We start from the raw sequence: 19,003 nt of genomic DNA on the forward strand, positions 1-19,003 counted from the left end.
CCTAGTTTTCCGTCCACACACACCTGTCCCGGGCATTGGCCCACTGCAGTCAGCGCCCGAGTCCACCTGCCGGTGCGCACCTTTCCTGAGCACAGACGGGGACAGCACAGACTCGCCTTGGCTTGGGGCGCCGGAAGTCAGGCGACGCGCGGACTACTTTTCGCGGACCCTCGGAAGGCGGGCGGAGGGATCCCGCGCACTCTCACGCGGAAGGGGTACGTGCGCCGAGACCCAGGCAATGCGCCTGCGCGGCGGCCGCCGCTACCTCTGTTGCCGCTGTCTCCCGTCAGTGGGTCGGCGCGTCTGCCTGTCCGCGGGAGTGTCCGCACGAGGGGAGCCGTCGCTTTCCACTCCTCTGCTCCGCGTCCGCCATGGCGCAGATCCTCCCCATCCGTTTCCAGGAGCACCTCCAGGTGAGGACCGAGCTCCCGCACCGAGGGAGCGGCGGGCGGGCTCCAGGGCGGGTCGCGCGCTCGGTCCTGTCAGCCGCGCCCCCGACCTCCCGCGGGACCCGGCGGCGCAGCTGACCGGCCGGCGGCCCCCGACCGACTCCAGTAGAGACGGCGCGGCTCGGGAGCCTAATGGCCCGGGGCGGGCGGGTGGGTGTCGGGCGCGGTGGCCGCGTGTGCGGACCTCCAGCCGTGCTGGTCCGGGAAACCGTTATCCCGCAGCGACGGTCGGCTCTGGGGGTGCGGTCTGGGTGGCCCTTCTCGGGCGACTCAGACCTCGGGAAAGCTCAGAGTGCCGAGTGATGGAAACCATAAACTGCCGAAACCTGTCGTAGTGCCTTTGAAAAGCTTTCACTGACTAGCGGTGCGCATGCATTCAAACCCCAAGCTTTGTAACTCCAAAATCTGTGTCCAGTCCTAAAATTTCCCTTTTGCATCTCGTGATCCTTACGCCGGAGTTCGCGTCTGTTGACTTGCAGAGTCACTAGTGTGGCCTCGTGGGAGAGGATCTTCAAATTGTGTGACCAAAGAAGAAAATTAATCATAGTGTTTTTTCAGAAGATCCTTTCAATACGATAATAATACCCTCGAAGTTTAGCGTTTTAACGAGGTCCCACTTTCTTCCGTCTATAACTCTCCTGATATAGTTGTGCCTGAGGAAAAGAAAGATTGGCTGCCTGTGTTTGAACGAGGTTCGGTACAGGCACGGGGCACAGTGCTCCGCTCACATACACTCAGGTGTCATACCTGTGAAGGGTAATACGATTCTCACTTTACAGGTGAGGAGATGGGGCTACATGAATAGTAGCTACCAGCTCTTTCTTAAGTGCTTTATGTTAAATCATTACACTTCATAAAATACGCATTATTTCCCCTGTTTTCTAAAGAAGGAAACTGAGGCACAAGCTGTTAAATAAGTAACTTGTGCTCAGTCATCCATTGAACAAGAGCAGGATTCAGACTCGGGGCTTTTTTATTACACAGCTAGACAGCAAGGAATTTGGTGGATTGAAAGGTCATGTTTTCACCACACAGTGCACTTTTAACTCTATATCCAAATGAAAAAGGCCCTGGGAGTCTATAGTGACTGTTCAAATCCCCCCCCATCCCGCAGATTGAAACCTTGATACCTGAGTATCCTGCCAGGGTTACTTGGTTGGTGATATAGCTGTGGTTGTGTGGAGGTGGAAGTCTCCCAAACACCCATCTCCTTTCTGGGCTCCATTCTACCACTAAGCTGAGCCTGTTGCCAGTTATGTAGAACAGCAAAATACTACTACTGCTGTTATAATAATATAGTAATCATTTATTGAGCTGTTTCTCTTGCCAGTCACTATACTGGATATTTTAGAAATCTCATTTAATTTAACTCACGATAACTGAGGCACGAAGAAGTTAAGTAATTCAGGTAAAATTACACAGCTGGTAAGTGACAGAGCTTGGGTTCTAACCAGGTCTCTGACTCCAAAGCCTGTGCTTTAGCCACTGTCAAAATACGTTCTTTTCAAAGGGTAGGAAAGCACTAAGGCATTTTAAATACCCATCAAAGTTCATAATGTCTTGAAGGGATATATTCTATGATCTGCAAAATATGTGTGGCTTGTAGCATACAGGCCATGTGAATAGAAATCTGTGGCTTGTGGTTTCTGGCACTAACCAGCGTGAAGGCTGCTTTGCACTCCTTGTTTATTATCTAGCCTGCACACTCTCCCTTCACGGCAGACATTTCAGAACTTCCACCTTTTCCTTAAATCCCTGATCCTGCCACTCCCTCAGAGAAACACAAGGCATAAGCTGGTATGTTCCTCACCTTCATGCGTGCAGCCTTACAAGCTTGTATGCGATCTCCCTTTCCTGCCTTCCTGTTACCTCCAAAGTGGGGTTCTTTTTCTTGTCTATGTAATGGAGCCTTGCTCGGTAGCATCTTGTCTTTCCCGTATTTTCATCCATTTCCTCTTGGTGGGTTCTTCCTGTTTGTGCTTAACCAGGCCCATATTGCTTCCATCTTTACAGCAAACTTCTCCCTCCCATGTCCTCCTGAAGCTCTTACTTCACAGCCAGACATCATGAAAGAATGGCCCTATCCCTTCTTCACTTCCCTTACGTTCCTCAATAACCTGCAGTCTGGTTTTTGTCCCCCTTGCCAAAGTCACATGTCATTATGCAGACTTTTTTTGTAAAGGACCAGTGAGTATATATATTCAGCTTTGAGGGCCACATATTGTCTCTTGTCACAAATTCTTCCTTTTTTCTTTAACCTTCTAAAAAATGTAAAACCCATTTTAAGTTGGGCCATACCAAAACAGGTTATGGTTTGCCAGTCCCTGCTGTAAAACATAAACTCTGTCACCGGGATGTAAAGTACATCACAGGAGATATAGTCAATAATATTGAAGTAACTATGTGTGATATCAGATGGATACTAGACTTATCGGGGTGATCACTTCATAAGTTATATGATGTCTAATCACTATTTTGTACACCTGAAACTAATATAATATTGTATGTCAACTGTAATTGAAAAATAAAACATTATTTAAAAAAATGAAAACAAACTCTTAGCATCACAAACATCTTCCATGACTTTCCAGCTGCATTTGACACTGCACTTTATTGCCTCCCCTGGACCTTTCTCGGCTGCTTTTGATGGTACCACAGTCTCCCAGGATTTCTCCTACCTCTTTGCTCATACCCCAGTTTCCTTTATAGGTGTCTCTTATGCATGAGCCTGGGGTTTGTCTTAAGCCCCTTTGTCTTTGTAGTATGCTCTACTCTGTGATTTGTGTGTATGCTCCTGTACTCATTATTCCCAGGGAGGTTGCATATTTTTGCTGAGCCTCGGAGCTGCATGTAGGAGAGGCAATTGCAGGCTCTGGTTAGAGTAGAGACTGAGGCCAAGTGGAAGGGTTTGAATCTGGACTCAGGTACTTACTGACCATGTGAATTTGGGCAACTTGTGTAACCTTTTTGTGCCTCCATCTCTACATCTGTCAAATAGAGATAAAAGGTATAATTCTTACCTCGTAGAGTTATTGAGGTTTTGCAGTAATAAATGTGGTAAATGTAAAGTGTCAGTGACTGGTCTGTAATAAAACACTACGTTCTTGTCAGCTGTTATTGCCATTACGACAGCTATCTGTTGAACAAAGCCATTGGATGACCCATAGTTTCCTCAGATACATCATGTTCAGAAATAGGGTTCTTCTTCCTCCCCAAACATGTATCTTCTCCAGTTGCCTGACAGGAATCTAAGAGACAGCCATGAGTGCTCCCTAGCCTGTTGGTTCTTCCTCCAATTTATTTTTGGCATTGTTCTGCCACTGTCATCATGACCACACTGCCCTCGAGTATGCCATATTCGTCACCTAGATGGTCGTACTGTGTCTCTGGTCATCTGCCTCCTGTCTTGCCCTCCCCCGTCCATTCTCTAGCACATAGGCAAAGAGACCTTCTCAAAGGATGAACAGCTGCTTAGTCTGTCAGTGAATGGTTCTCTGTTGCCTCCAAGATGAAAATGCCAGACTCCCACGTGCTCTGTAAAGCCCTGCCTAATCCAGCACCTGCTTAGTCTCGCTGCTCCCCTTCTTGTCCTCCAGGACCTTCTCTGGAGCCTGACACCTTTGCTCATGGGCTTTTGCACATATTGTTGCCTCTTTCCAGAACCCATTCTTCCCTTCACCACTCTCATTACCCAACCAAGTCCTACTTAGCCATCTGGTATCTGCTTAAATGACACTGTCTGGAAGCTGTCCCTGACTTGTCAGAGCCCTTCCTTTGTGCCCCTGTGGCCTTTGGGACTTCTCTTATGATGGCCCTCATCCCACGGTGTTATAGTTGTTCATTTGCCCTGCTGGCCTGCCAGCTCAGAGAGGTCAGGATTTCCTCTTATTTGCAATTGTATTTCTGCGGCTCGGTACATAATAGGCTCTCAGACCTCTGAAACCAATTTCATAATAAAATGTTTGTGTAATTAGTGACTGATCAGTTATAATGTAAATTGTCTAGTGACGAGGTTTGCTCACCTGTGACTGTTTACTGTAAGTCTGCTTTATTAAAAGTGCTTGTTTGTCTCACTGACTTTGCTTTGTTTCTGCCTCACCCCTGTCCACCTGATCACTCCCCCAAACCAAAAATTCCTTGAGAAAAGAAGGTTCTCCAGTTTTACAATATTAGGAAGGGGGAAGTGTAGACTAGTGACTGATAAAACTTAGTTCATTTAAACTTAGTTTTTTCTCTGAATCTTAGTTTTCATGTCATGCATAGAAAAATAATTCTAGACGCTTTACATTTGTGAATCTTGCTATAAGAATATTAATTATTTTATGTTTTTAATTTTGGTTTGTTTCATGTGAAAATTCTCAGACCAGATTTTTCCCAGAGGAAAAACAGTAGTTTTATAATGGTCAGTAGGAAAATAGAAATCAGTATTTGGAAACTTTTATTCTACAATCAACTTTTCAGGGATGCACCCAGAGCAGAAGGTGCACTTTTATATGTCGTGCACTGTAATACAGCATTCCTTCTATTTCACCGTAAGATATAGCGATTTATTTAGTTTTACTTATCCTGTCGCATTGGTTTTGAGAGGACTGGTTCTGCAGAAATATTTTTCTTTTTTTATATGTACTATTTGAACTTTTAAAATGCAGATATCTGGGTTGTAAGGTTGTTGCTGTTTGTGATATCTGAGAATGGAGAAAAGCTAAAGGGCTAAGAACTGATGACACCTTAATTCATAAGAGGAATGGCTGAACCATTCAGTGGCCTAGAAATTTATCATGAGCCCTAGGTAATTTTCTCCCAGCTGGATCAAAAAGCAGCTGCTCATTTGTAAGAGTTTTGAAATGTGGCACAGTTCAATACACTGAGAACTTACAAACATGGTCTCTCAAGGATTTGATTATGTAGGATATCTCTTAGGTTATGGTCTTAATAGATGTGGAGTCTGCAAAGGCGATTTGTGTAAATTACAGGAGCAAGGTGGTCACTAGTCTTAATCAGTGCTTCTCAGCCCAGGCTGGACTTTCAAAACACCTAGCCGGTGCCCATAAATCAGAATCTCGAAGAGGTGAGGGTGGGACTTTGGCATTTCTTCCCAAATGAGTCACACGCAGCAGGGTTGAATCAATCTTTTAGATGTTGGTCATAATTCATAATTAAAGAAAAAGGTTGGTCTTTGAAGCCTTTTGTATGTGAGTAAGGAAGGCAGAACTCTAAGGAGTATACTGAGCTTGAGAGAACAGTTCATGAGCATGTGTCTTCTGGAGAGGCCCCTGGGAAGTCACTGAAAGGAGACGTGTACCCACAGCCTAGTACATGTTTGGTTTATATTACTATTACGTAGCCATCTCGTTTTGTGAAGTGGTTTTTGATATACTAAGGCAAACAATAGTAGGCTCATTATGTGCTAAAATTGTTGTACACCTATGTAAAAGGTTTTTTTTTAAGGTCTTTTGTAAGCTGTTAAATTTTGCCTTTTGGCAGACTTATGATCCTTGTGCTAGAAATAGATACTGGGCCAGTCATTTACCTTCTGACTTTTCTTATTTACGAAGTGAGGAAAGTAACCACCTGCTCACCCAGGGTGTGTGGGAAGGTGAGCCTTTGTGAGCTCACAACAGTGGGTGGTGAGGGACCAAATGTTACATGAATTTGAATAGGGCTTCTTTGGAAAAACTGATCATCACTATCTAACACATTCAAATGCTCAAAATCCCTAAACTGCACAAGCTTTCCAGTACTTTTTGAGTTTATTGGGTTGAAAGAGTTATCAAGTCCTAGGAGGATCTTAGTTAGTGTTCCTCCCCATCAGGTTCTTGGGCGTTTGGAACTAGGGCAAAAGTCTATGTGGAACAAGCTTTACAAACAAATTAATATATATCCATGGGAGAAGAGCCCCATACAAAAACTATAAATTAAAATTAAAGCCTTTCTGTTCAACCACTGGGTTCTCTCCCCAGAAAAAATCACTATTAAGGAAACTACTATGTTTTTCAAGAAATGGTTAAAAGAACATTCTCTATAAATAGTCTCCTGTCCTTTGCATTTGTAACTTACTACAGTTTGAAGATCTTTCTTTTAAGATCCCATATAGATCACAGCATCTGTTTGACAGTTTTGTTCACTAATATCTCCCTGGGTGGTAGCAGTTGGCACCCTGTCACCCCATCCTGTACGTATTTCTTTGCTTTCCCTTGATCTTCCTGATTTTTTTCCCCTCGCTGCTTCACCGAATCTGCTGCTTTTATTCTCTTCTCCAACGTTTTCTTTTCTTGTTTGAGACCTGCTGGTGGCCTCCATGCCAGAGAGAGATTACCAGGACTCTTGGCTGGCTACAGAAGGATGCCACAGAGCTGGGACAGCAAAGTTCAGTGACAAAATTAGAATCCAAACAGATCTCGACAGGCAGGAATCCAACTAGTTGACATTTAACAGGGATAAATATAGGGTCTCATGCACTGGTTTTAAAATACAGAAAACCTGCAGTGGTGTAATTCAAGACAGGTTCTACAAAGCACTATGCAACTGTACTTTTTAAACTAACCTAGTCCTAGAATTTTAGGTAAGTTCTAGAAAAGACCTTAGTATCATCATAGGCCCTCATTTACAAATGTCCCTCTTTGAGCTAGGAAAAGCTTGCTGATAAGTTTAAAATATAAAATATGTTTTCTTAAATGTATTTGCAGATGAACTAAATCTGACTGCCTAAAACAAGTAACTTCTTTACTAGTTAGTTATTTAACATACACATACTGGGCACTGGATAAAGCTGTGAATGAGCCTGGGAAAGAGGCAGATACAGAAGGAAAAAGGACTAGCATCTTCAAAGGCACAGAGGCGTGAACACATGGGGGATGTTCAGTGCAACTAGAATGTTCTGGCTCTGATACAGGTAATTGGTGTTTTCACCGACAGTCTGTATAAACACAGCTGTAACCCTCGCAGTCAGACTGCTGCTCCTATGCCCCTTAAATATAGCGACCACAGGACTGTCAAATGAGCGGTTTATTTTTACGTTTTCCCGCGTGTCAGATTTGAATTTGGATTTGTTTAATTACAAGTCTTGAGAACTGAAAAAAAAATCATTTGGTAGTATTTTGTCTACTTTTGATTAACTCTTATAAAGGCTATTTTAAATGTGTAGCTAGGTTAATTATACAGAATAATTATATCAGAATAATTATACAAGGAATAATATTATACAAGGAATAATTATATCAGAATAATACAAGGAATATTGTATTATTCCTTATTATTACAAGGAATAATATTATACAAGGAATAATTATATCAGAATAATTATACAAGAAATAATATAAACTAAACAGTCCTTAGTTTTTTCTACTAACTAATGAAAAATACTGGTTGGGGGCACATTATTTCTCTGGGACTCTGTAAAACTCAATGGTATTTGGTATTTTAGATGTAAAAGTTCTTTTTGTGGGATTGTCCTGTGTTTAGCATACCTGGCCCCAGCCCAGTAAATGCTAGTAGTGGTCTCCAGTTGTTGTGCAAATAAAATAAACCAGCATATTTGTGGGCAAATAATTTTCGACAAAGGAGCCAAGGAGAAAAGAAAGCCTCTTCAATAAATGATGCTGAGAAAATTGGAGAACCACATGCAAAAGAATGAAACTGGACTTCTGTTTGTCCCCATACACAAAAGTTGGGTCAAGGGTGAACGGGTGGCTCAGTTGGTCAGAGCGTGAGCTCTGGGCAACAAGGCTGCCGGTTCAGTTCCCACATGGGCCAGCGGGCTGTGCCCTCCGCAACTAGAATGAAGACAACGAGCTGCAGTTGAGCTGCCGCTGAGCTCCCAGATGGCTCAGTTGGTTGGAGTGCGTGCTCTCAACCACAAGGTTGCTGGTTCGATTCCCCCAAGGGGTGGTGGGCTGCGCCTCTGGCAACTAAGATTGAACAACAGCGACTGGACTTGGAGCTGAACGGCACCCTCCAGACAACTAAGATTGAAAGGACAACAACTTGACTTGGAGCTGATGGATCCTTGGTAAAACACTGTTCCCCAATAAAGTCCTAAAAAAAAAAAAGTTAACTCAAAATGGATCAAAGATCTAAATATACGACCTGAAACAATAAATTGCATAAAAGAAAAAATAGGCACTAAACTTATGGACCTTGGTCTTAAAGAGGATTTTATTAATTTAACCTGAAAGGCAAGGGAAGTAAAAGCAAAAAAAAAAATGAATGGGACTATATCAAACTAAAAAGCTCCACACAACAAAATAAGCTATCAACAAAACAAAGAGGCCACCAACCAAAGGGGAGAAGATACTTGCAAACAACACCTCTGATAAGGGGCTAATATCCAAAATATATGAAGAACTCATACAATTCAACAACACAAAAATAAACAATCAAATTTAAAAATGGGTGGAGGACCTGAACAGACACTTCTTCCAAGAAGACAAACGGCCAACAGGTATATGAAAAGATGCTTAATTTCACTAACTATTATGGAAATGCAAACCAAAACCACAGTGAGATACCACCTCACACCTATTAGAATGGCTGTTATCAGCAAGACAAGAGCAAGTATTGGAGTGGTTGTGGAGAAAAAGGAACCTTCGTACACTGCTGGTGAATGTAAGTTGGTACAACCACTATGGAAAAGAGTATGGAGTTTCCTCAGAAAATTAATAAAATTACCATATGACCCAGCAATCCCTCTTCTATGTATCTACTTGAAAAATCTGAAAACATTCATTCATAAAGATATACGCGTATGTGCCTTTATGTTTATTGCAGTATTATTCACGGTGGCCAAGACATGAAACAACCAAAGTGTCCTTCAATAGATGAATGGATAAAGAAGATGTGGTACATATATGCAATGGAGTATTACTCTGCCATAAGGAAAGATGAAATACTGCCATTTGTGACAAAATGAATGGATACTGAGATTATCATGTTAAATGAAATAAGTCAGGCAGGAAAAGTCAAGACCCATATGATTTCATTCATATGTGGGATATAAAACTGAAAGCAACAAACAAGACAAACGAAAACTCAGACAACAGTATAGTGGGTTCCAGAGGGAAAGGCGGGGGCGGGTGGTAGAAAAGGGTCAAGGAGGTCAAATATGTGGTGATGGAAGGAGATTTGACTTTGGGCGGTGAACACACAATGCAATATACAGGTGATGTAATTACAGAATTGTACACTTGAAACCTATATAATTTTATTAACCACTGTCACCCCAGTAAATTAAAAAGAATTTCCTGTCTGTTTCCAAAGACTGCAGGATTCCACCCCTGGCTGAGAAACCAGTCTTCATTTCTTCTGCTTCTAATAAGCTCTGACTTATTTATGGATCCACTGTTCTCAGATGTTAAAACTCTGTCTTATGTTTGTGAGATACTTCTGCCGTTTTCAAATGCCATAAATGTGTATATATGCTCTTATGTGAGGAACTGTATTCATTTAAGAACCTACTGTACTCAGGAGATTGGGTACCAGTTCTGCAGGGGTACGTATTCTTGATGAAATTTGGAGTTGAAATCGCAATGTCTCCGTATTAACCCAACATTGATCTCCAAATTAAGAATAAAGTGACAGTTTAGAAAACCTAGGCCCACTTAAGTGTGTGACTCTGTCTAAAGATCTTCTAGTCCTATTCTACTAAAGCCTGAAAAATCTGGATCGGTTAAGGAGAACAAGAATGGTTGCTTAAGACTGGTACAGCCGTTATGGAAGGCGGTGTGGAGGTTCCTCAAAAAATTACGAATAGAATTGCCGTATGACCCAGCAATCCCTCTCCTGGGTATCTACCCAAAAAATCTGAAAACATTTAGAGATAAAGACACGTGTGCTCCAATGTTCATTGCAGCTTTGTTTACGGTGGCCAAGACATGGAAACAAACAAAATGTCCTTCGATAGATGAATGGATGAAGAAGTTGTGGTATGTCGGAGCCTGCCGACGAGACGAACGGTTCCTGAAGTGGGGAGTGAGGATTGAGAAAAAAAATAGACAAGAGACAAAGATGGGATTGGGAGGGCGAGCAGTTCTGACTAGACTGCTGCGCCTGTTTTATTTTCCAGCTTTCTTTTATACACACAGAAACAAGAAGTTACATAGAGCGGCTGAGGCAGCAAGTACAGATTAGTTACGTTTTTTCAAAGTTTGACCCTGACTGTTCTTAGACCTTTTGATATTTTCCCATTCCCAGGGCAGCAGGTGTCTGTTTGTTCTTTATGCTTATCAGAGTTCCCCTTAGCATCCTCCCAAACTCTGCTTGAAGTTACATTTTCTTAACCCTTAATGCTCCAGCTCCCTACAGTGGTATATATACACAATGGAATACTATTCGGCGGGAAGAAAAGATGATATAGGAACATTTGTGACAACATGGATGGATCTTGAGAGTGTAATGCTGAGCGAAATAAGTCAGACAGAAAAAGCAGAGAACCATGTGATTTCACTGATATGTGGTATATAAACCAAAAGCAACAAAAGAACAAGACAAACAAATGAGAAACAGAAACTCAGAGACACAGACAATGGTTTGGTGGTTGCCAGAGGGTAAGGGGGGTTGGGGGTGGGGGGTGGGAGATGAGGGTAAGGGGGATCGAATATATGGTGATGGAAGGAGAACTGACTCTGGGTGATGAACACACAATGGGATTTATAGATGATGTAATACAGAATTGTACACCTGAAATCTATGTAATTTTACTAACAATTGTCACCTCAATAAATTTAATTAAAAAAAAAAAAAAAAAGAATGGTTGCTTACCAACATGTGGCCAATTTTATTTTATGTCCCCATTCACTGCAAAATTATTTTGACGCTAATTCCAGAATTTTTATTCTTAAATGCTTTCTCCAGAAGAGCTCTGTTTTTTTCCAATTCTATTATTGTGGGAAAATATGCATAATATGAAATTTACCGTCTTAACCATTTTTAAGGGTAGAGTTCAGTGGTTTCAAGTACATTCATATTGTTGTGCAGCTATTACCACCATCCATCTCCAGAACTTTCTTCATCTTGTAAAATTGAAATTCTATACCCATTAAACAATGACTCCCCATTTCCCTCCCCCCAGCTCCTGACAACCACCATTTTCCTTTCTGTCTCTATGAATATGACTACTCTAAGTACTTCATATAAGTAGAATAAGACAGTATTTGTCTTTTTTTGTGGTTGTATTATATCATTAAGCATAATGTCCTCAAGGTTCATTCATGGTGTAGCTTGTATCAGAATGTCCTTCCTTTTTAAGGCTGAATAATCTGTTTTGTGTATACGCCACCTTTTGCTTTTCCTTTCATCTGTTGATAAACACCAAGAGCTCTTTATTTTTAAAAATACTCTAATAACATCACACTTAAAAATCAATATTTCCTCAATATCAAATACCTTGTCAGTGTTAAATTTCTTTATATGTACCAAGTGTTTTATACATTTGGTTTGTTTGAATCAGCATCCAAAGAATGCCCACACGTTGCATTTGATCAGTATTTTATATCTTAGAGCTTTTTGAGCAAATCTTTGATCCCATTTTTTTATATTTAACACAAATATAGTATTTTGTTTTGTTTACATCTGTTTAATTTTATAGTCCTTTCAAATCTACTAAGATTATATTCTGATTATTACCCAAGTACACTGACAAATTAAAAAAGCAGACCCTTAGCAGATAATAGAAACATCCTTGTCTGTGGCTTCAACTGGAGTAATTGCTCAAAATATTGACTAGCAGGTGTTTAAGGTCAGAGCTCTGCGTCTAGCACTGGGGGACAGTGGCCCATACGGCCAGCACCCGTGCAGTATGGTTCAGCTGTGCACCTGCTTATATACAGGCTCATGGCAGGCTTTTCCATCTCATTCCAAAAATCTTTTGTTTCATGTGTTGTTTGAGCTTTTATGTGCTGGATGTTTTGATGGATTCAAAATGAGGAGACACTGAATTTGACTCCAATAATAAACAAGAAATAAGGTACATGTTAATAACAAATACAAAGCAAAGTTCTATATGCCATAAAAATGACATAGAGAAAAGTCTGGGGATTGGAGGGTGGGGGGTTACTGGATGTGGAAGTGACATCCAGCTCCCTTAGCAGAGCTAAGCCAGATGCTTTGCTGAGATGAGTTACTCTACCACATTTGCTTGGCTTCAAAAAAATGAGGTTGGCTTGGCGTGACTTCTTAGTGAGCCCATGTTGACTCCAGGTATTCGTGATTTTCTTTTCAAATGGCTCTCAAATCATCTGATGGATAATGTAGAATCTCAAATGCAGCAGTCTTATCTTCTAGAATCCCACTGCCCTCTGTTTTAAATATTGTACTACTTAAGACATTGAGATCATTCCATTTTCTGGGATTTTCCTGCAGACAGTAAATAAAACTAATGTGTTCCACATTCTCCGGGGATTTGTGATCTTAGACATTGTCCTGTAAGCCAGCAGGGACTAAGGGAGAAGAGAACGTCGGGGTTTGAGTGTGGCTCCTACATGAGAAAGTGGGTAAAACTGGGAGGTTTTCTGGTGATACTGTGGAATAGTTTCACGGGTTACTAAGCATTGGTGGAGGTTGCCTTGTGGGACTTCCGTTATTTATCATTCTTGGCTTATTTAAATATGCTGTCTTAAATTATGTTCATCCCTGTGGGCTGCTGTTCCGCCTCCCTTCCAAGTCTTGGTGCTCCCTAGGGTTTGTGCCGTGGGGTCCATGCCCATCATTCTCACACCTCACATCTCCTTTGGTGATTTCATCCAGTCTCATGGCTTCACCTACCACCTATACATAGATGACCCCATATTTTTTTATATTCCAATAAATTCATTATTCAGTTTATTTTCACTAATATAAACATCATTTCTCTAGAGAAATTTAAAATATGCATTAAATGTAGCCAAGTTCTATTTTTTTATAATTTTTGTTTTTCAATTACAGTTGATACTCAATTTTATATTAGTTTCAGGTGTATAGCATAGTGATTAGACATTCAGATAACTCACAGAGTGATTCCCCCAATAGGTCTAGTACCAAACTGGCACCACACATAGTTATTACAGTATTATTGACTGTATTCCTTATGGTGTACTTAACATCCCCATGACTATTTTGTAACTGCCAATTTGTACTTCTTAACCCTTTCACCTTTTTCACCCAGCCCCCCAACCCCGCTCTCATCTGGCAACTCAGTTTTTTTCTCTGTATCTATGAGTCTCTTTCTGTTTTGTTTGTTCATTTATTTATTTATTTAGATTCCATATATAAGTGAGATCAGATGTTTTTTGTTCATCTCTGTATGACTTATTTCACTGAACATAATATCCCTCTAGGCCCATTCATGTTGTCATAAATTCAAAATTATGAATTTCAAAAAAAAAATTTCATTCTTTTTATGGTCGAGTAATACTCCATTGTATAAATGTACCACATCTTCTTTATCCAGTCATCTACCAATGGACACTTAGGTTGCTTCCATATGTTCACTGTTGTAAATAATGTTTCAGTGAACACACAAACAAAAGATGCATACATCTTTTCGAATTAGTGTTCTGGATTTCTTCAGGTAAATACCCAGAAGTGGAATTGCTGTGACCCCCATATTTTTATTTTGGGGCCTGAAATTTTCCTTTAGATTTAAACAAAAAGTTAAGTAATATAATATCTAAGAAAATTCTGAATGTAAACAGTGCTAAGGAGGGCAAACCTTACCAGATGTTTAAAAACTATGTAAAGGTTTAATAAATAAAACAGTGTGATGCTTATACATAGATAGATAAAAGGAACTGACCAGAGAGTCAAAAATAGATACACACAAGTAGACACAAATACATTTGGGAATTTAGTGTGAGATGAGGATAGCATTTCAAATTAGCAGTGAAAAGATTATTAACAGATGGTACTAAGAAAACTGAATAGCCACTTAGAAAAAGGTAGAATCTGGAACCTTAATGCCAAAATAAATTCCCAGTAGATCTGGAACTCAAACATAAAAAAGAAAGCATAGTTTTAGAAGAAAATGTGGGAAAGATCTTTCTAAGTGTGACACAAAATCCAGAACATACACGTGTACTTGCACAAGATTAATGCATTAGACTACATAAAATCTTTGCATAAACATACTCAAAAGTTTGCAGCTCATTTCAGAGAGCTAACTTTATTAATACGAGTATATAGAAAGCTCCTTCCAAGTTTCAGAGACTTTAATATTTAATAGTCAAGCAGAAAAATGGGCAAGAATATTTAGAGACATTTTTTGGCAAAAGATATACAAATGGCTTTTGAACATGAAAAGGTGTTCCGACTTTACTGGTGAGAAATGTAAATTAAAGTTTTTTATCTGTTGACGCATCACATACCAAGCTGTTTGATAACGTGGCTGGCAAGGATATAGAAAATGGTATACCCTTTTGGTGCTAGTTTTGAAATATATGCCTTGTCCCATACAATTCTACTTCCAGAAATTTATTCTGTGGATATTTTAGTTTATGTGCCAATTTCAGTATATATTGCAGAGTTCAGTGATAATAGCAAAACATTGGAATAAGCCAACTAGCACTGGAAAGTGGGTTAAATTATGCTACATCAATACAACGAAATATTGAGTGAGAACAGCCAGGTGCAAAGTAGTGCATATAGTAGGCTATCAGTTAGGGCAGTGTATATAGTAATACTAGAGAAATCTAAGCAAATCCAGATAAGAGATGTTTTAGGCTTTATGGGCTGTAGGGATCCTGTAGACTCTGCATCTTTTTTTTTTTTAATCTACCGTGTAGTAGACCTCTTTCCAAGTCACTACATATTCATCAGATTCACTGTTTTAATTAGTTACAAAGTATTCCAATTATTGGTGAAGCTGCAGAGAATATCTTAGTCATAAGCCATTTTCTGCTAAAGTGGGTGAAATCTTTATGCACTCATGCTAGGGTGTATTTTTGTAGGGTATAAGTTAAATGTCTGGGTTCTAGGCTATTTAAAGTTGATACTGTATGGCTTACGAAATACTCTCTTCAACTCCGTATGGATACCCATTGCCCACACTGTGCCATCATTAGCTATTAATCCATTAAAAACATTTTCCCCAAGTTGATGAGAGAAAAATGATTGTGTGTGCTTATTTTAATTGGCATTTCTTTATTAATGAGAATGATTTTTTGTTGTCTTTTCATTATCTGTAATGTTTTATTTATAATAAAGTTCAAGTAAGTTAGCAAAATGTAAAGATTTGGCAAAGTTGGGTGTTCGATGCTCAAGTGTGAGGACGCTCTTCAAGTGTTACTACGTGCCTGTAATATTCCATAATAAGCAGGAAGACTGTAGGTCTCCTGAACACTTTCTTCTACCTGTTCTCCCTGCCCCCCGACAGTGTAACTTGTCCTTGTCCCCTAGTCACATGTCTCATCTGTCAGCAACTTCATATGCTCTGGGTGCGCTGGAAGGTGTGACTACGTATATATCTTACTATTCTGATGGTTCGAGCTCAGTGGATAGTGGGTAGGATGTGTCCAGTACTTATTTATGAAATGAATGGATAAAAATTACTCGCTTTGAAAAAGTCTGAGCTTTCAATTACTACATTACTGCATTTATTTAACCTGTTACTTCAGGTGGCTTTCTGATAATTCTGAAACATTGGCATAAATACAAGCAGAGCAAACTTTGTGGAGAAGAAAAAGGATACTACCAGGAAGGTTATAATCCATATGTTAAATGTATTATAAATTATCACCCTGAATATGAGAAATGGTTTAGACTCCTTCACGTCCTTTTATTATATCTACAATAGCTTTGTTCCCCTGGGACTCTTACTTCACTATATTTGTTTTGTCGTAGCAATGATCTCAGTTTATAATAAGCTTGTTGGTTTCCTTTCCTAGAAGATGAGCTGGGCAGAACCTTGTCTGCCTTATTGTCCATTAGGCCAAAAACCTAGCACATAGTGGGCACTTGATATTTATTTGTTGAAAGAAAATCAGTTTGTGCTTTTTCTAGCTAGATTCTTCACTTAATTTGTTATTTTAATTTTAAAAATTCATATTGAGTCATTTCTGCCCAATTAACAATAATATACAAGTATGTGGATGTTCTTTGTGATGGAGAAAGGGATGTTGGGGTGACAAACAGGCAGGGTGTTTATAGAAAATGAAGACTTGTTATAAAAAGCTCAGCGTGTTTAAAATGCCCGGTGGTTGAATGTATTTTCCCTGATTGTGCGTGATTGATTTTAGTCTTTAGCCCAACCTCATCACAGCCAGTGTATATGTAATTAACTTTTTAAATCTTCCCTTAATTTATTTATTTTTTGGTGTGGTAAAATATACCAAATATAAAATTTGCCATTTTAGCCCTTTCTAAGCGTACAACAGTTCAATGGCCTTAAGTACATTTACATTTCTGTGCAATCATCACCATCTACAGAACTCTTTCATCTTCCCAAACTGAAACTCTGTCCCCATTAAATACTCTCTATCCTCCCTTAATCTTGACCAAAAGGTTCAACTTTTTCATTGATAAGTAGCTAAATCCACTAGAAAGAATATTATTTTTTGTGTGTCTTACAAATTACAAGAGAATTACAAATAATCATGTATTTATTCAGACAACATAGATGGTCTCACATAAGCAGTGAAAAGTGGAGGTGTTCCCATGCCCTAGAAAGAACCAATGGTAAGTCTGGTATGTAGTCTTCCAAACTTGGAAAAGTATAAAAATTATAAAATTGTGTTTTTCAGAATTGCGAATAAAGATGACCTCTTCAGAGTAACTGAAAAGAACAGTAGAACTCGGGGGATGCACCCAAAGAACTGGGTGGGGAATGCCACGTTCTTGAGCAGAAACGTCCTTTCTGTCATATCAGCATCTGGCCTACTGCTTTTGACTTCTTTGTGGAAGAAGTCTCTAAAGCTCATTGTTTGTGTCTCTGGGGTACAATTAATATAAATTGAAGGTTGAAGGCCTAATGGTTGGATATTCCTTTAGAAGGGAGAAGACTTCTTTTTGACCTAATTTCAGCCGAAATTACTTTTTTATGCAGAAGTTCTTATCTCCTACAGGAGGTACCTTCCTTTACTTAATACTCTAGGGTCAGAGTTTCCCTCTGGCAAGTCCCTGGAGTAGTACTCCAGCGCGGGAGAGCCTGGCCTGCCCTGGCCATGGCCGGAGACACTGGCACGTGTGCCCCTCTGAGCACTGCCCGCTGTTAGCGTTATTTTCTGTCCTGTAACCGAGGCTGGAATGAGAAGGGACTTTTCTTGTGTTAATGGCATTATTAACGGGTAGGTTTTTGTTTTCGTTTTTTAATGCTTTCACTACAATTATGAAGTAGTGTTTTGCTTTGTTGCTGTTATGTATGTTTTGGTTTGTTTTGGTGGACTTACTTGGGAAGGTAATTACCACTTCTTCATCCCTTCTGTGTTAAAATGAAATACGAATTTCAAACAACTCAGTATCATAGTTCAGTGCTCAGGCTCATTCACACTAGCTCCATCATTAATGAGCTTTGTGGCTTTGGAAAGATTTCTTTCTTTTTTATTTTTTTTAAGATTTTATTGGGGAAGGGGAACAGGATTTTATTGGGGAACAGTGTGCACTTTCAGGACTTTTCTCCAAGTCAAGTTGTTGTCCTTTCAATCTTAGTTGTGGAGAGTGCCGTTCAGCTTCAAGTTGTTGTTCTTTCAGTCTTAGTTGTGGAGGGTGCAGCTCAGCTCCAGGTCCAGTTGCCGTTGCTAGTTGCAGGGGGCACAGCCCACCATCCCTTGCGGGAGTCGAACCGGCAACCTTGTGGTTGAGAGGACGCGCTCCAACCAACTGAGCCATCTGGGAGCTCAGCAGCAGCTCAGCTCAAGGTGCCATGTTCAATTTTAGTTGCAGGGGGCAGAGCCCACCATCCCTTGCGGGACTCAAGGAATTGAACTGGCAACCTTGTGGTTGAGAGCCCACTGGCCCATGTGGGAATTGAACTGGCAGCCTTCGGAGTTAGGAGCACGGAGCTCTAACCGCCTGAGCCACCGGGCCGGCCCTGGAAAGATTTCTTAACCTAAAAGCCTTGTTTTGTACAAGTGTAAATTGTGCCTAGCATAATCAGATAGGTGATCTATTTATTATCCTGCAGCCTGTTCCACTCAGCCACTGGAATATCCAATATGTGCCAGACTCTGTACTACAAAAGACAAATAAGATACAATCCCCACTTTTGAAGAGTTCATGTCTAGAATGAGGGAAAAAACAATAGAATAAAGAATTATACTAGCAGAATGAATTATACTAACGGCCTCATTTACGCTCCTTCCAAAGAGAATTGGTTATTTTTAACAAGTGGTCTCTGATCTCTGTTGCAGGTGTAAACCTATACAAGGTAACAGATGTTAAAGGTTCAACTCAATGCAGTTGGTTTTGGACTGAGCAAAATAATGTTTAGAAATAAAGGTACCTTGTAGGTAGGCTGTTGTAGGGGAATTTTGTAGAAATAAACATGGTTCCTCATAGAGGTGATATAAATTTCTTGAGTGTGTGTTTTCCCAGAGTTTTTCATTGAAGCTTACCTCATTAATAGGTCTTTATTGAAGCCAGGTACTATGTAC

At 40.2% G+C, this 19,003-nt stretch overlaps 1 protein-coding gene across 5 annotated transcripts in view; it reads left to right on the forward strand.

The window, feature by feature from the left end:
• Window positions 1-240: 240 nt before the first annotated feature.
• CLTCL1 (clathrin heavy chain like 1) overlaps window positions 241-19,003 on the forward strand; it is an 87,806-nt gene continuing 69,043 nt past the window's right edge. For 4 of the 5 annotated variants that reach the window (XM_019710157.3, XM_019710156.3, XM_074321010.2 and 1 more), the window contains exon 1: window positions 248-413. In XM_019710157.3, coding sequence (XP_019565716.3) covers window positions 372-413 — 42 coding nt within the window. In that variant the 5' untranslated portion in view covers window positions 248-371. Of the gene's footprint in view, window positions 414-19,003 lie in introns of all 5 variants that reach the window. The other variant, XM_019710155.3, reaches the window with a different exon arrangement.

This window comes from Rhinolophus sinicus, chromosome 9 (genome assembly GCF_057876585.1).
Source record: "Rhinolophus sinicus isolate RSI-liver-muscle chromosome 9, RSI-T2T, whole genome shotgun sequence".
NCBI lineage: Eukaryota > Metazoa > Chordata > Mammalia > Chiroptera > Rhinolophidae > Rhinolophus > Rhinolophus sinicus.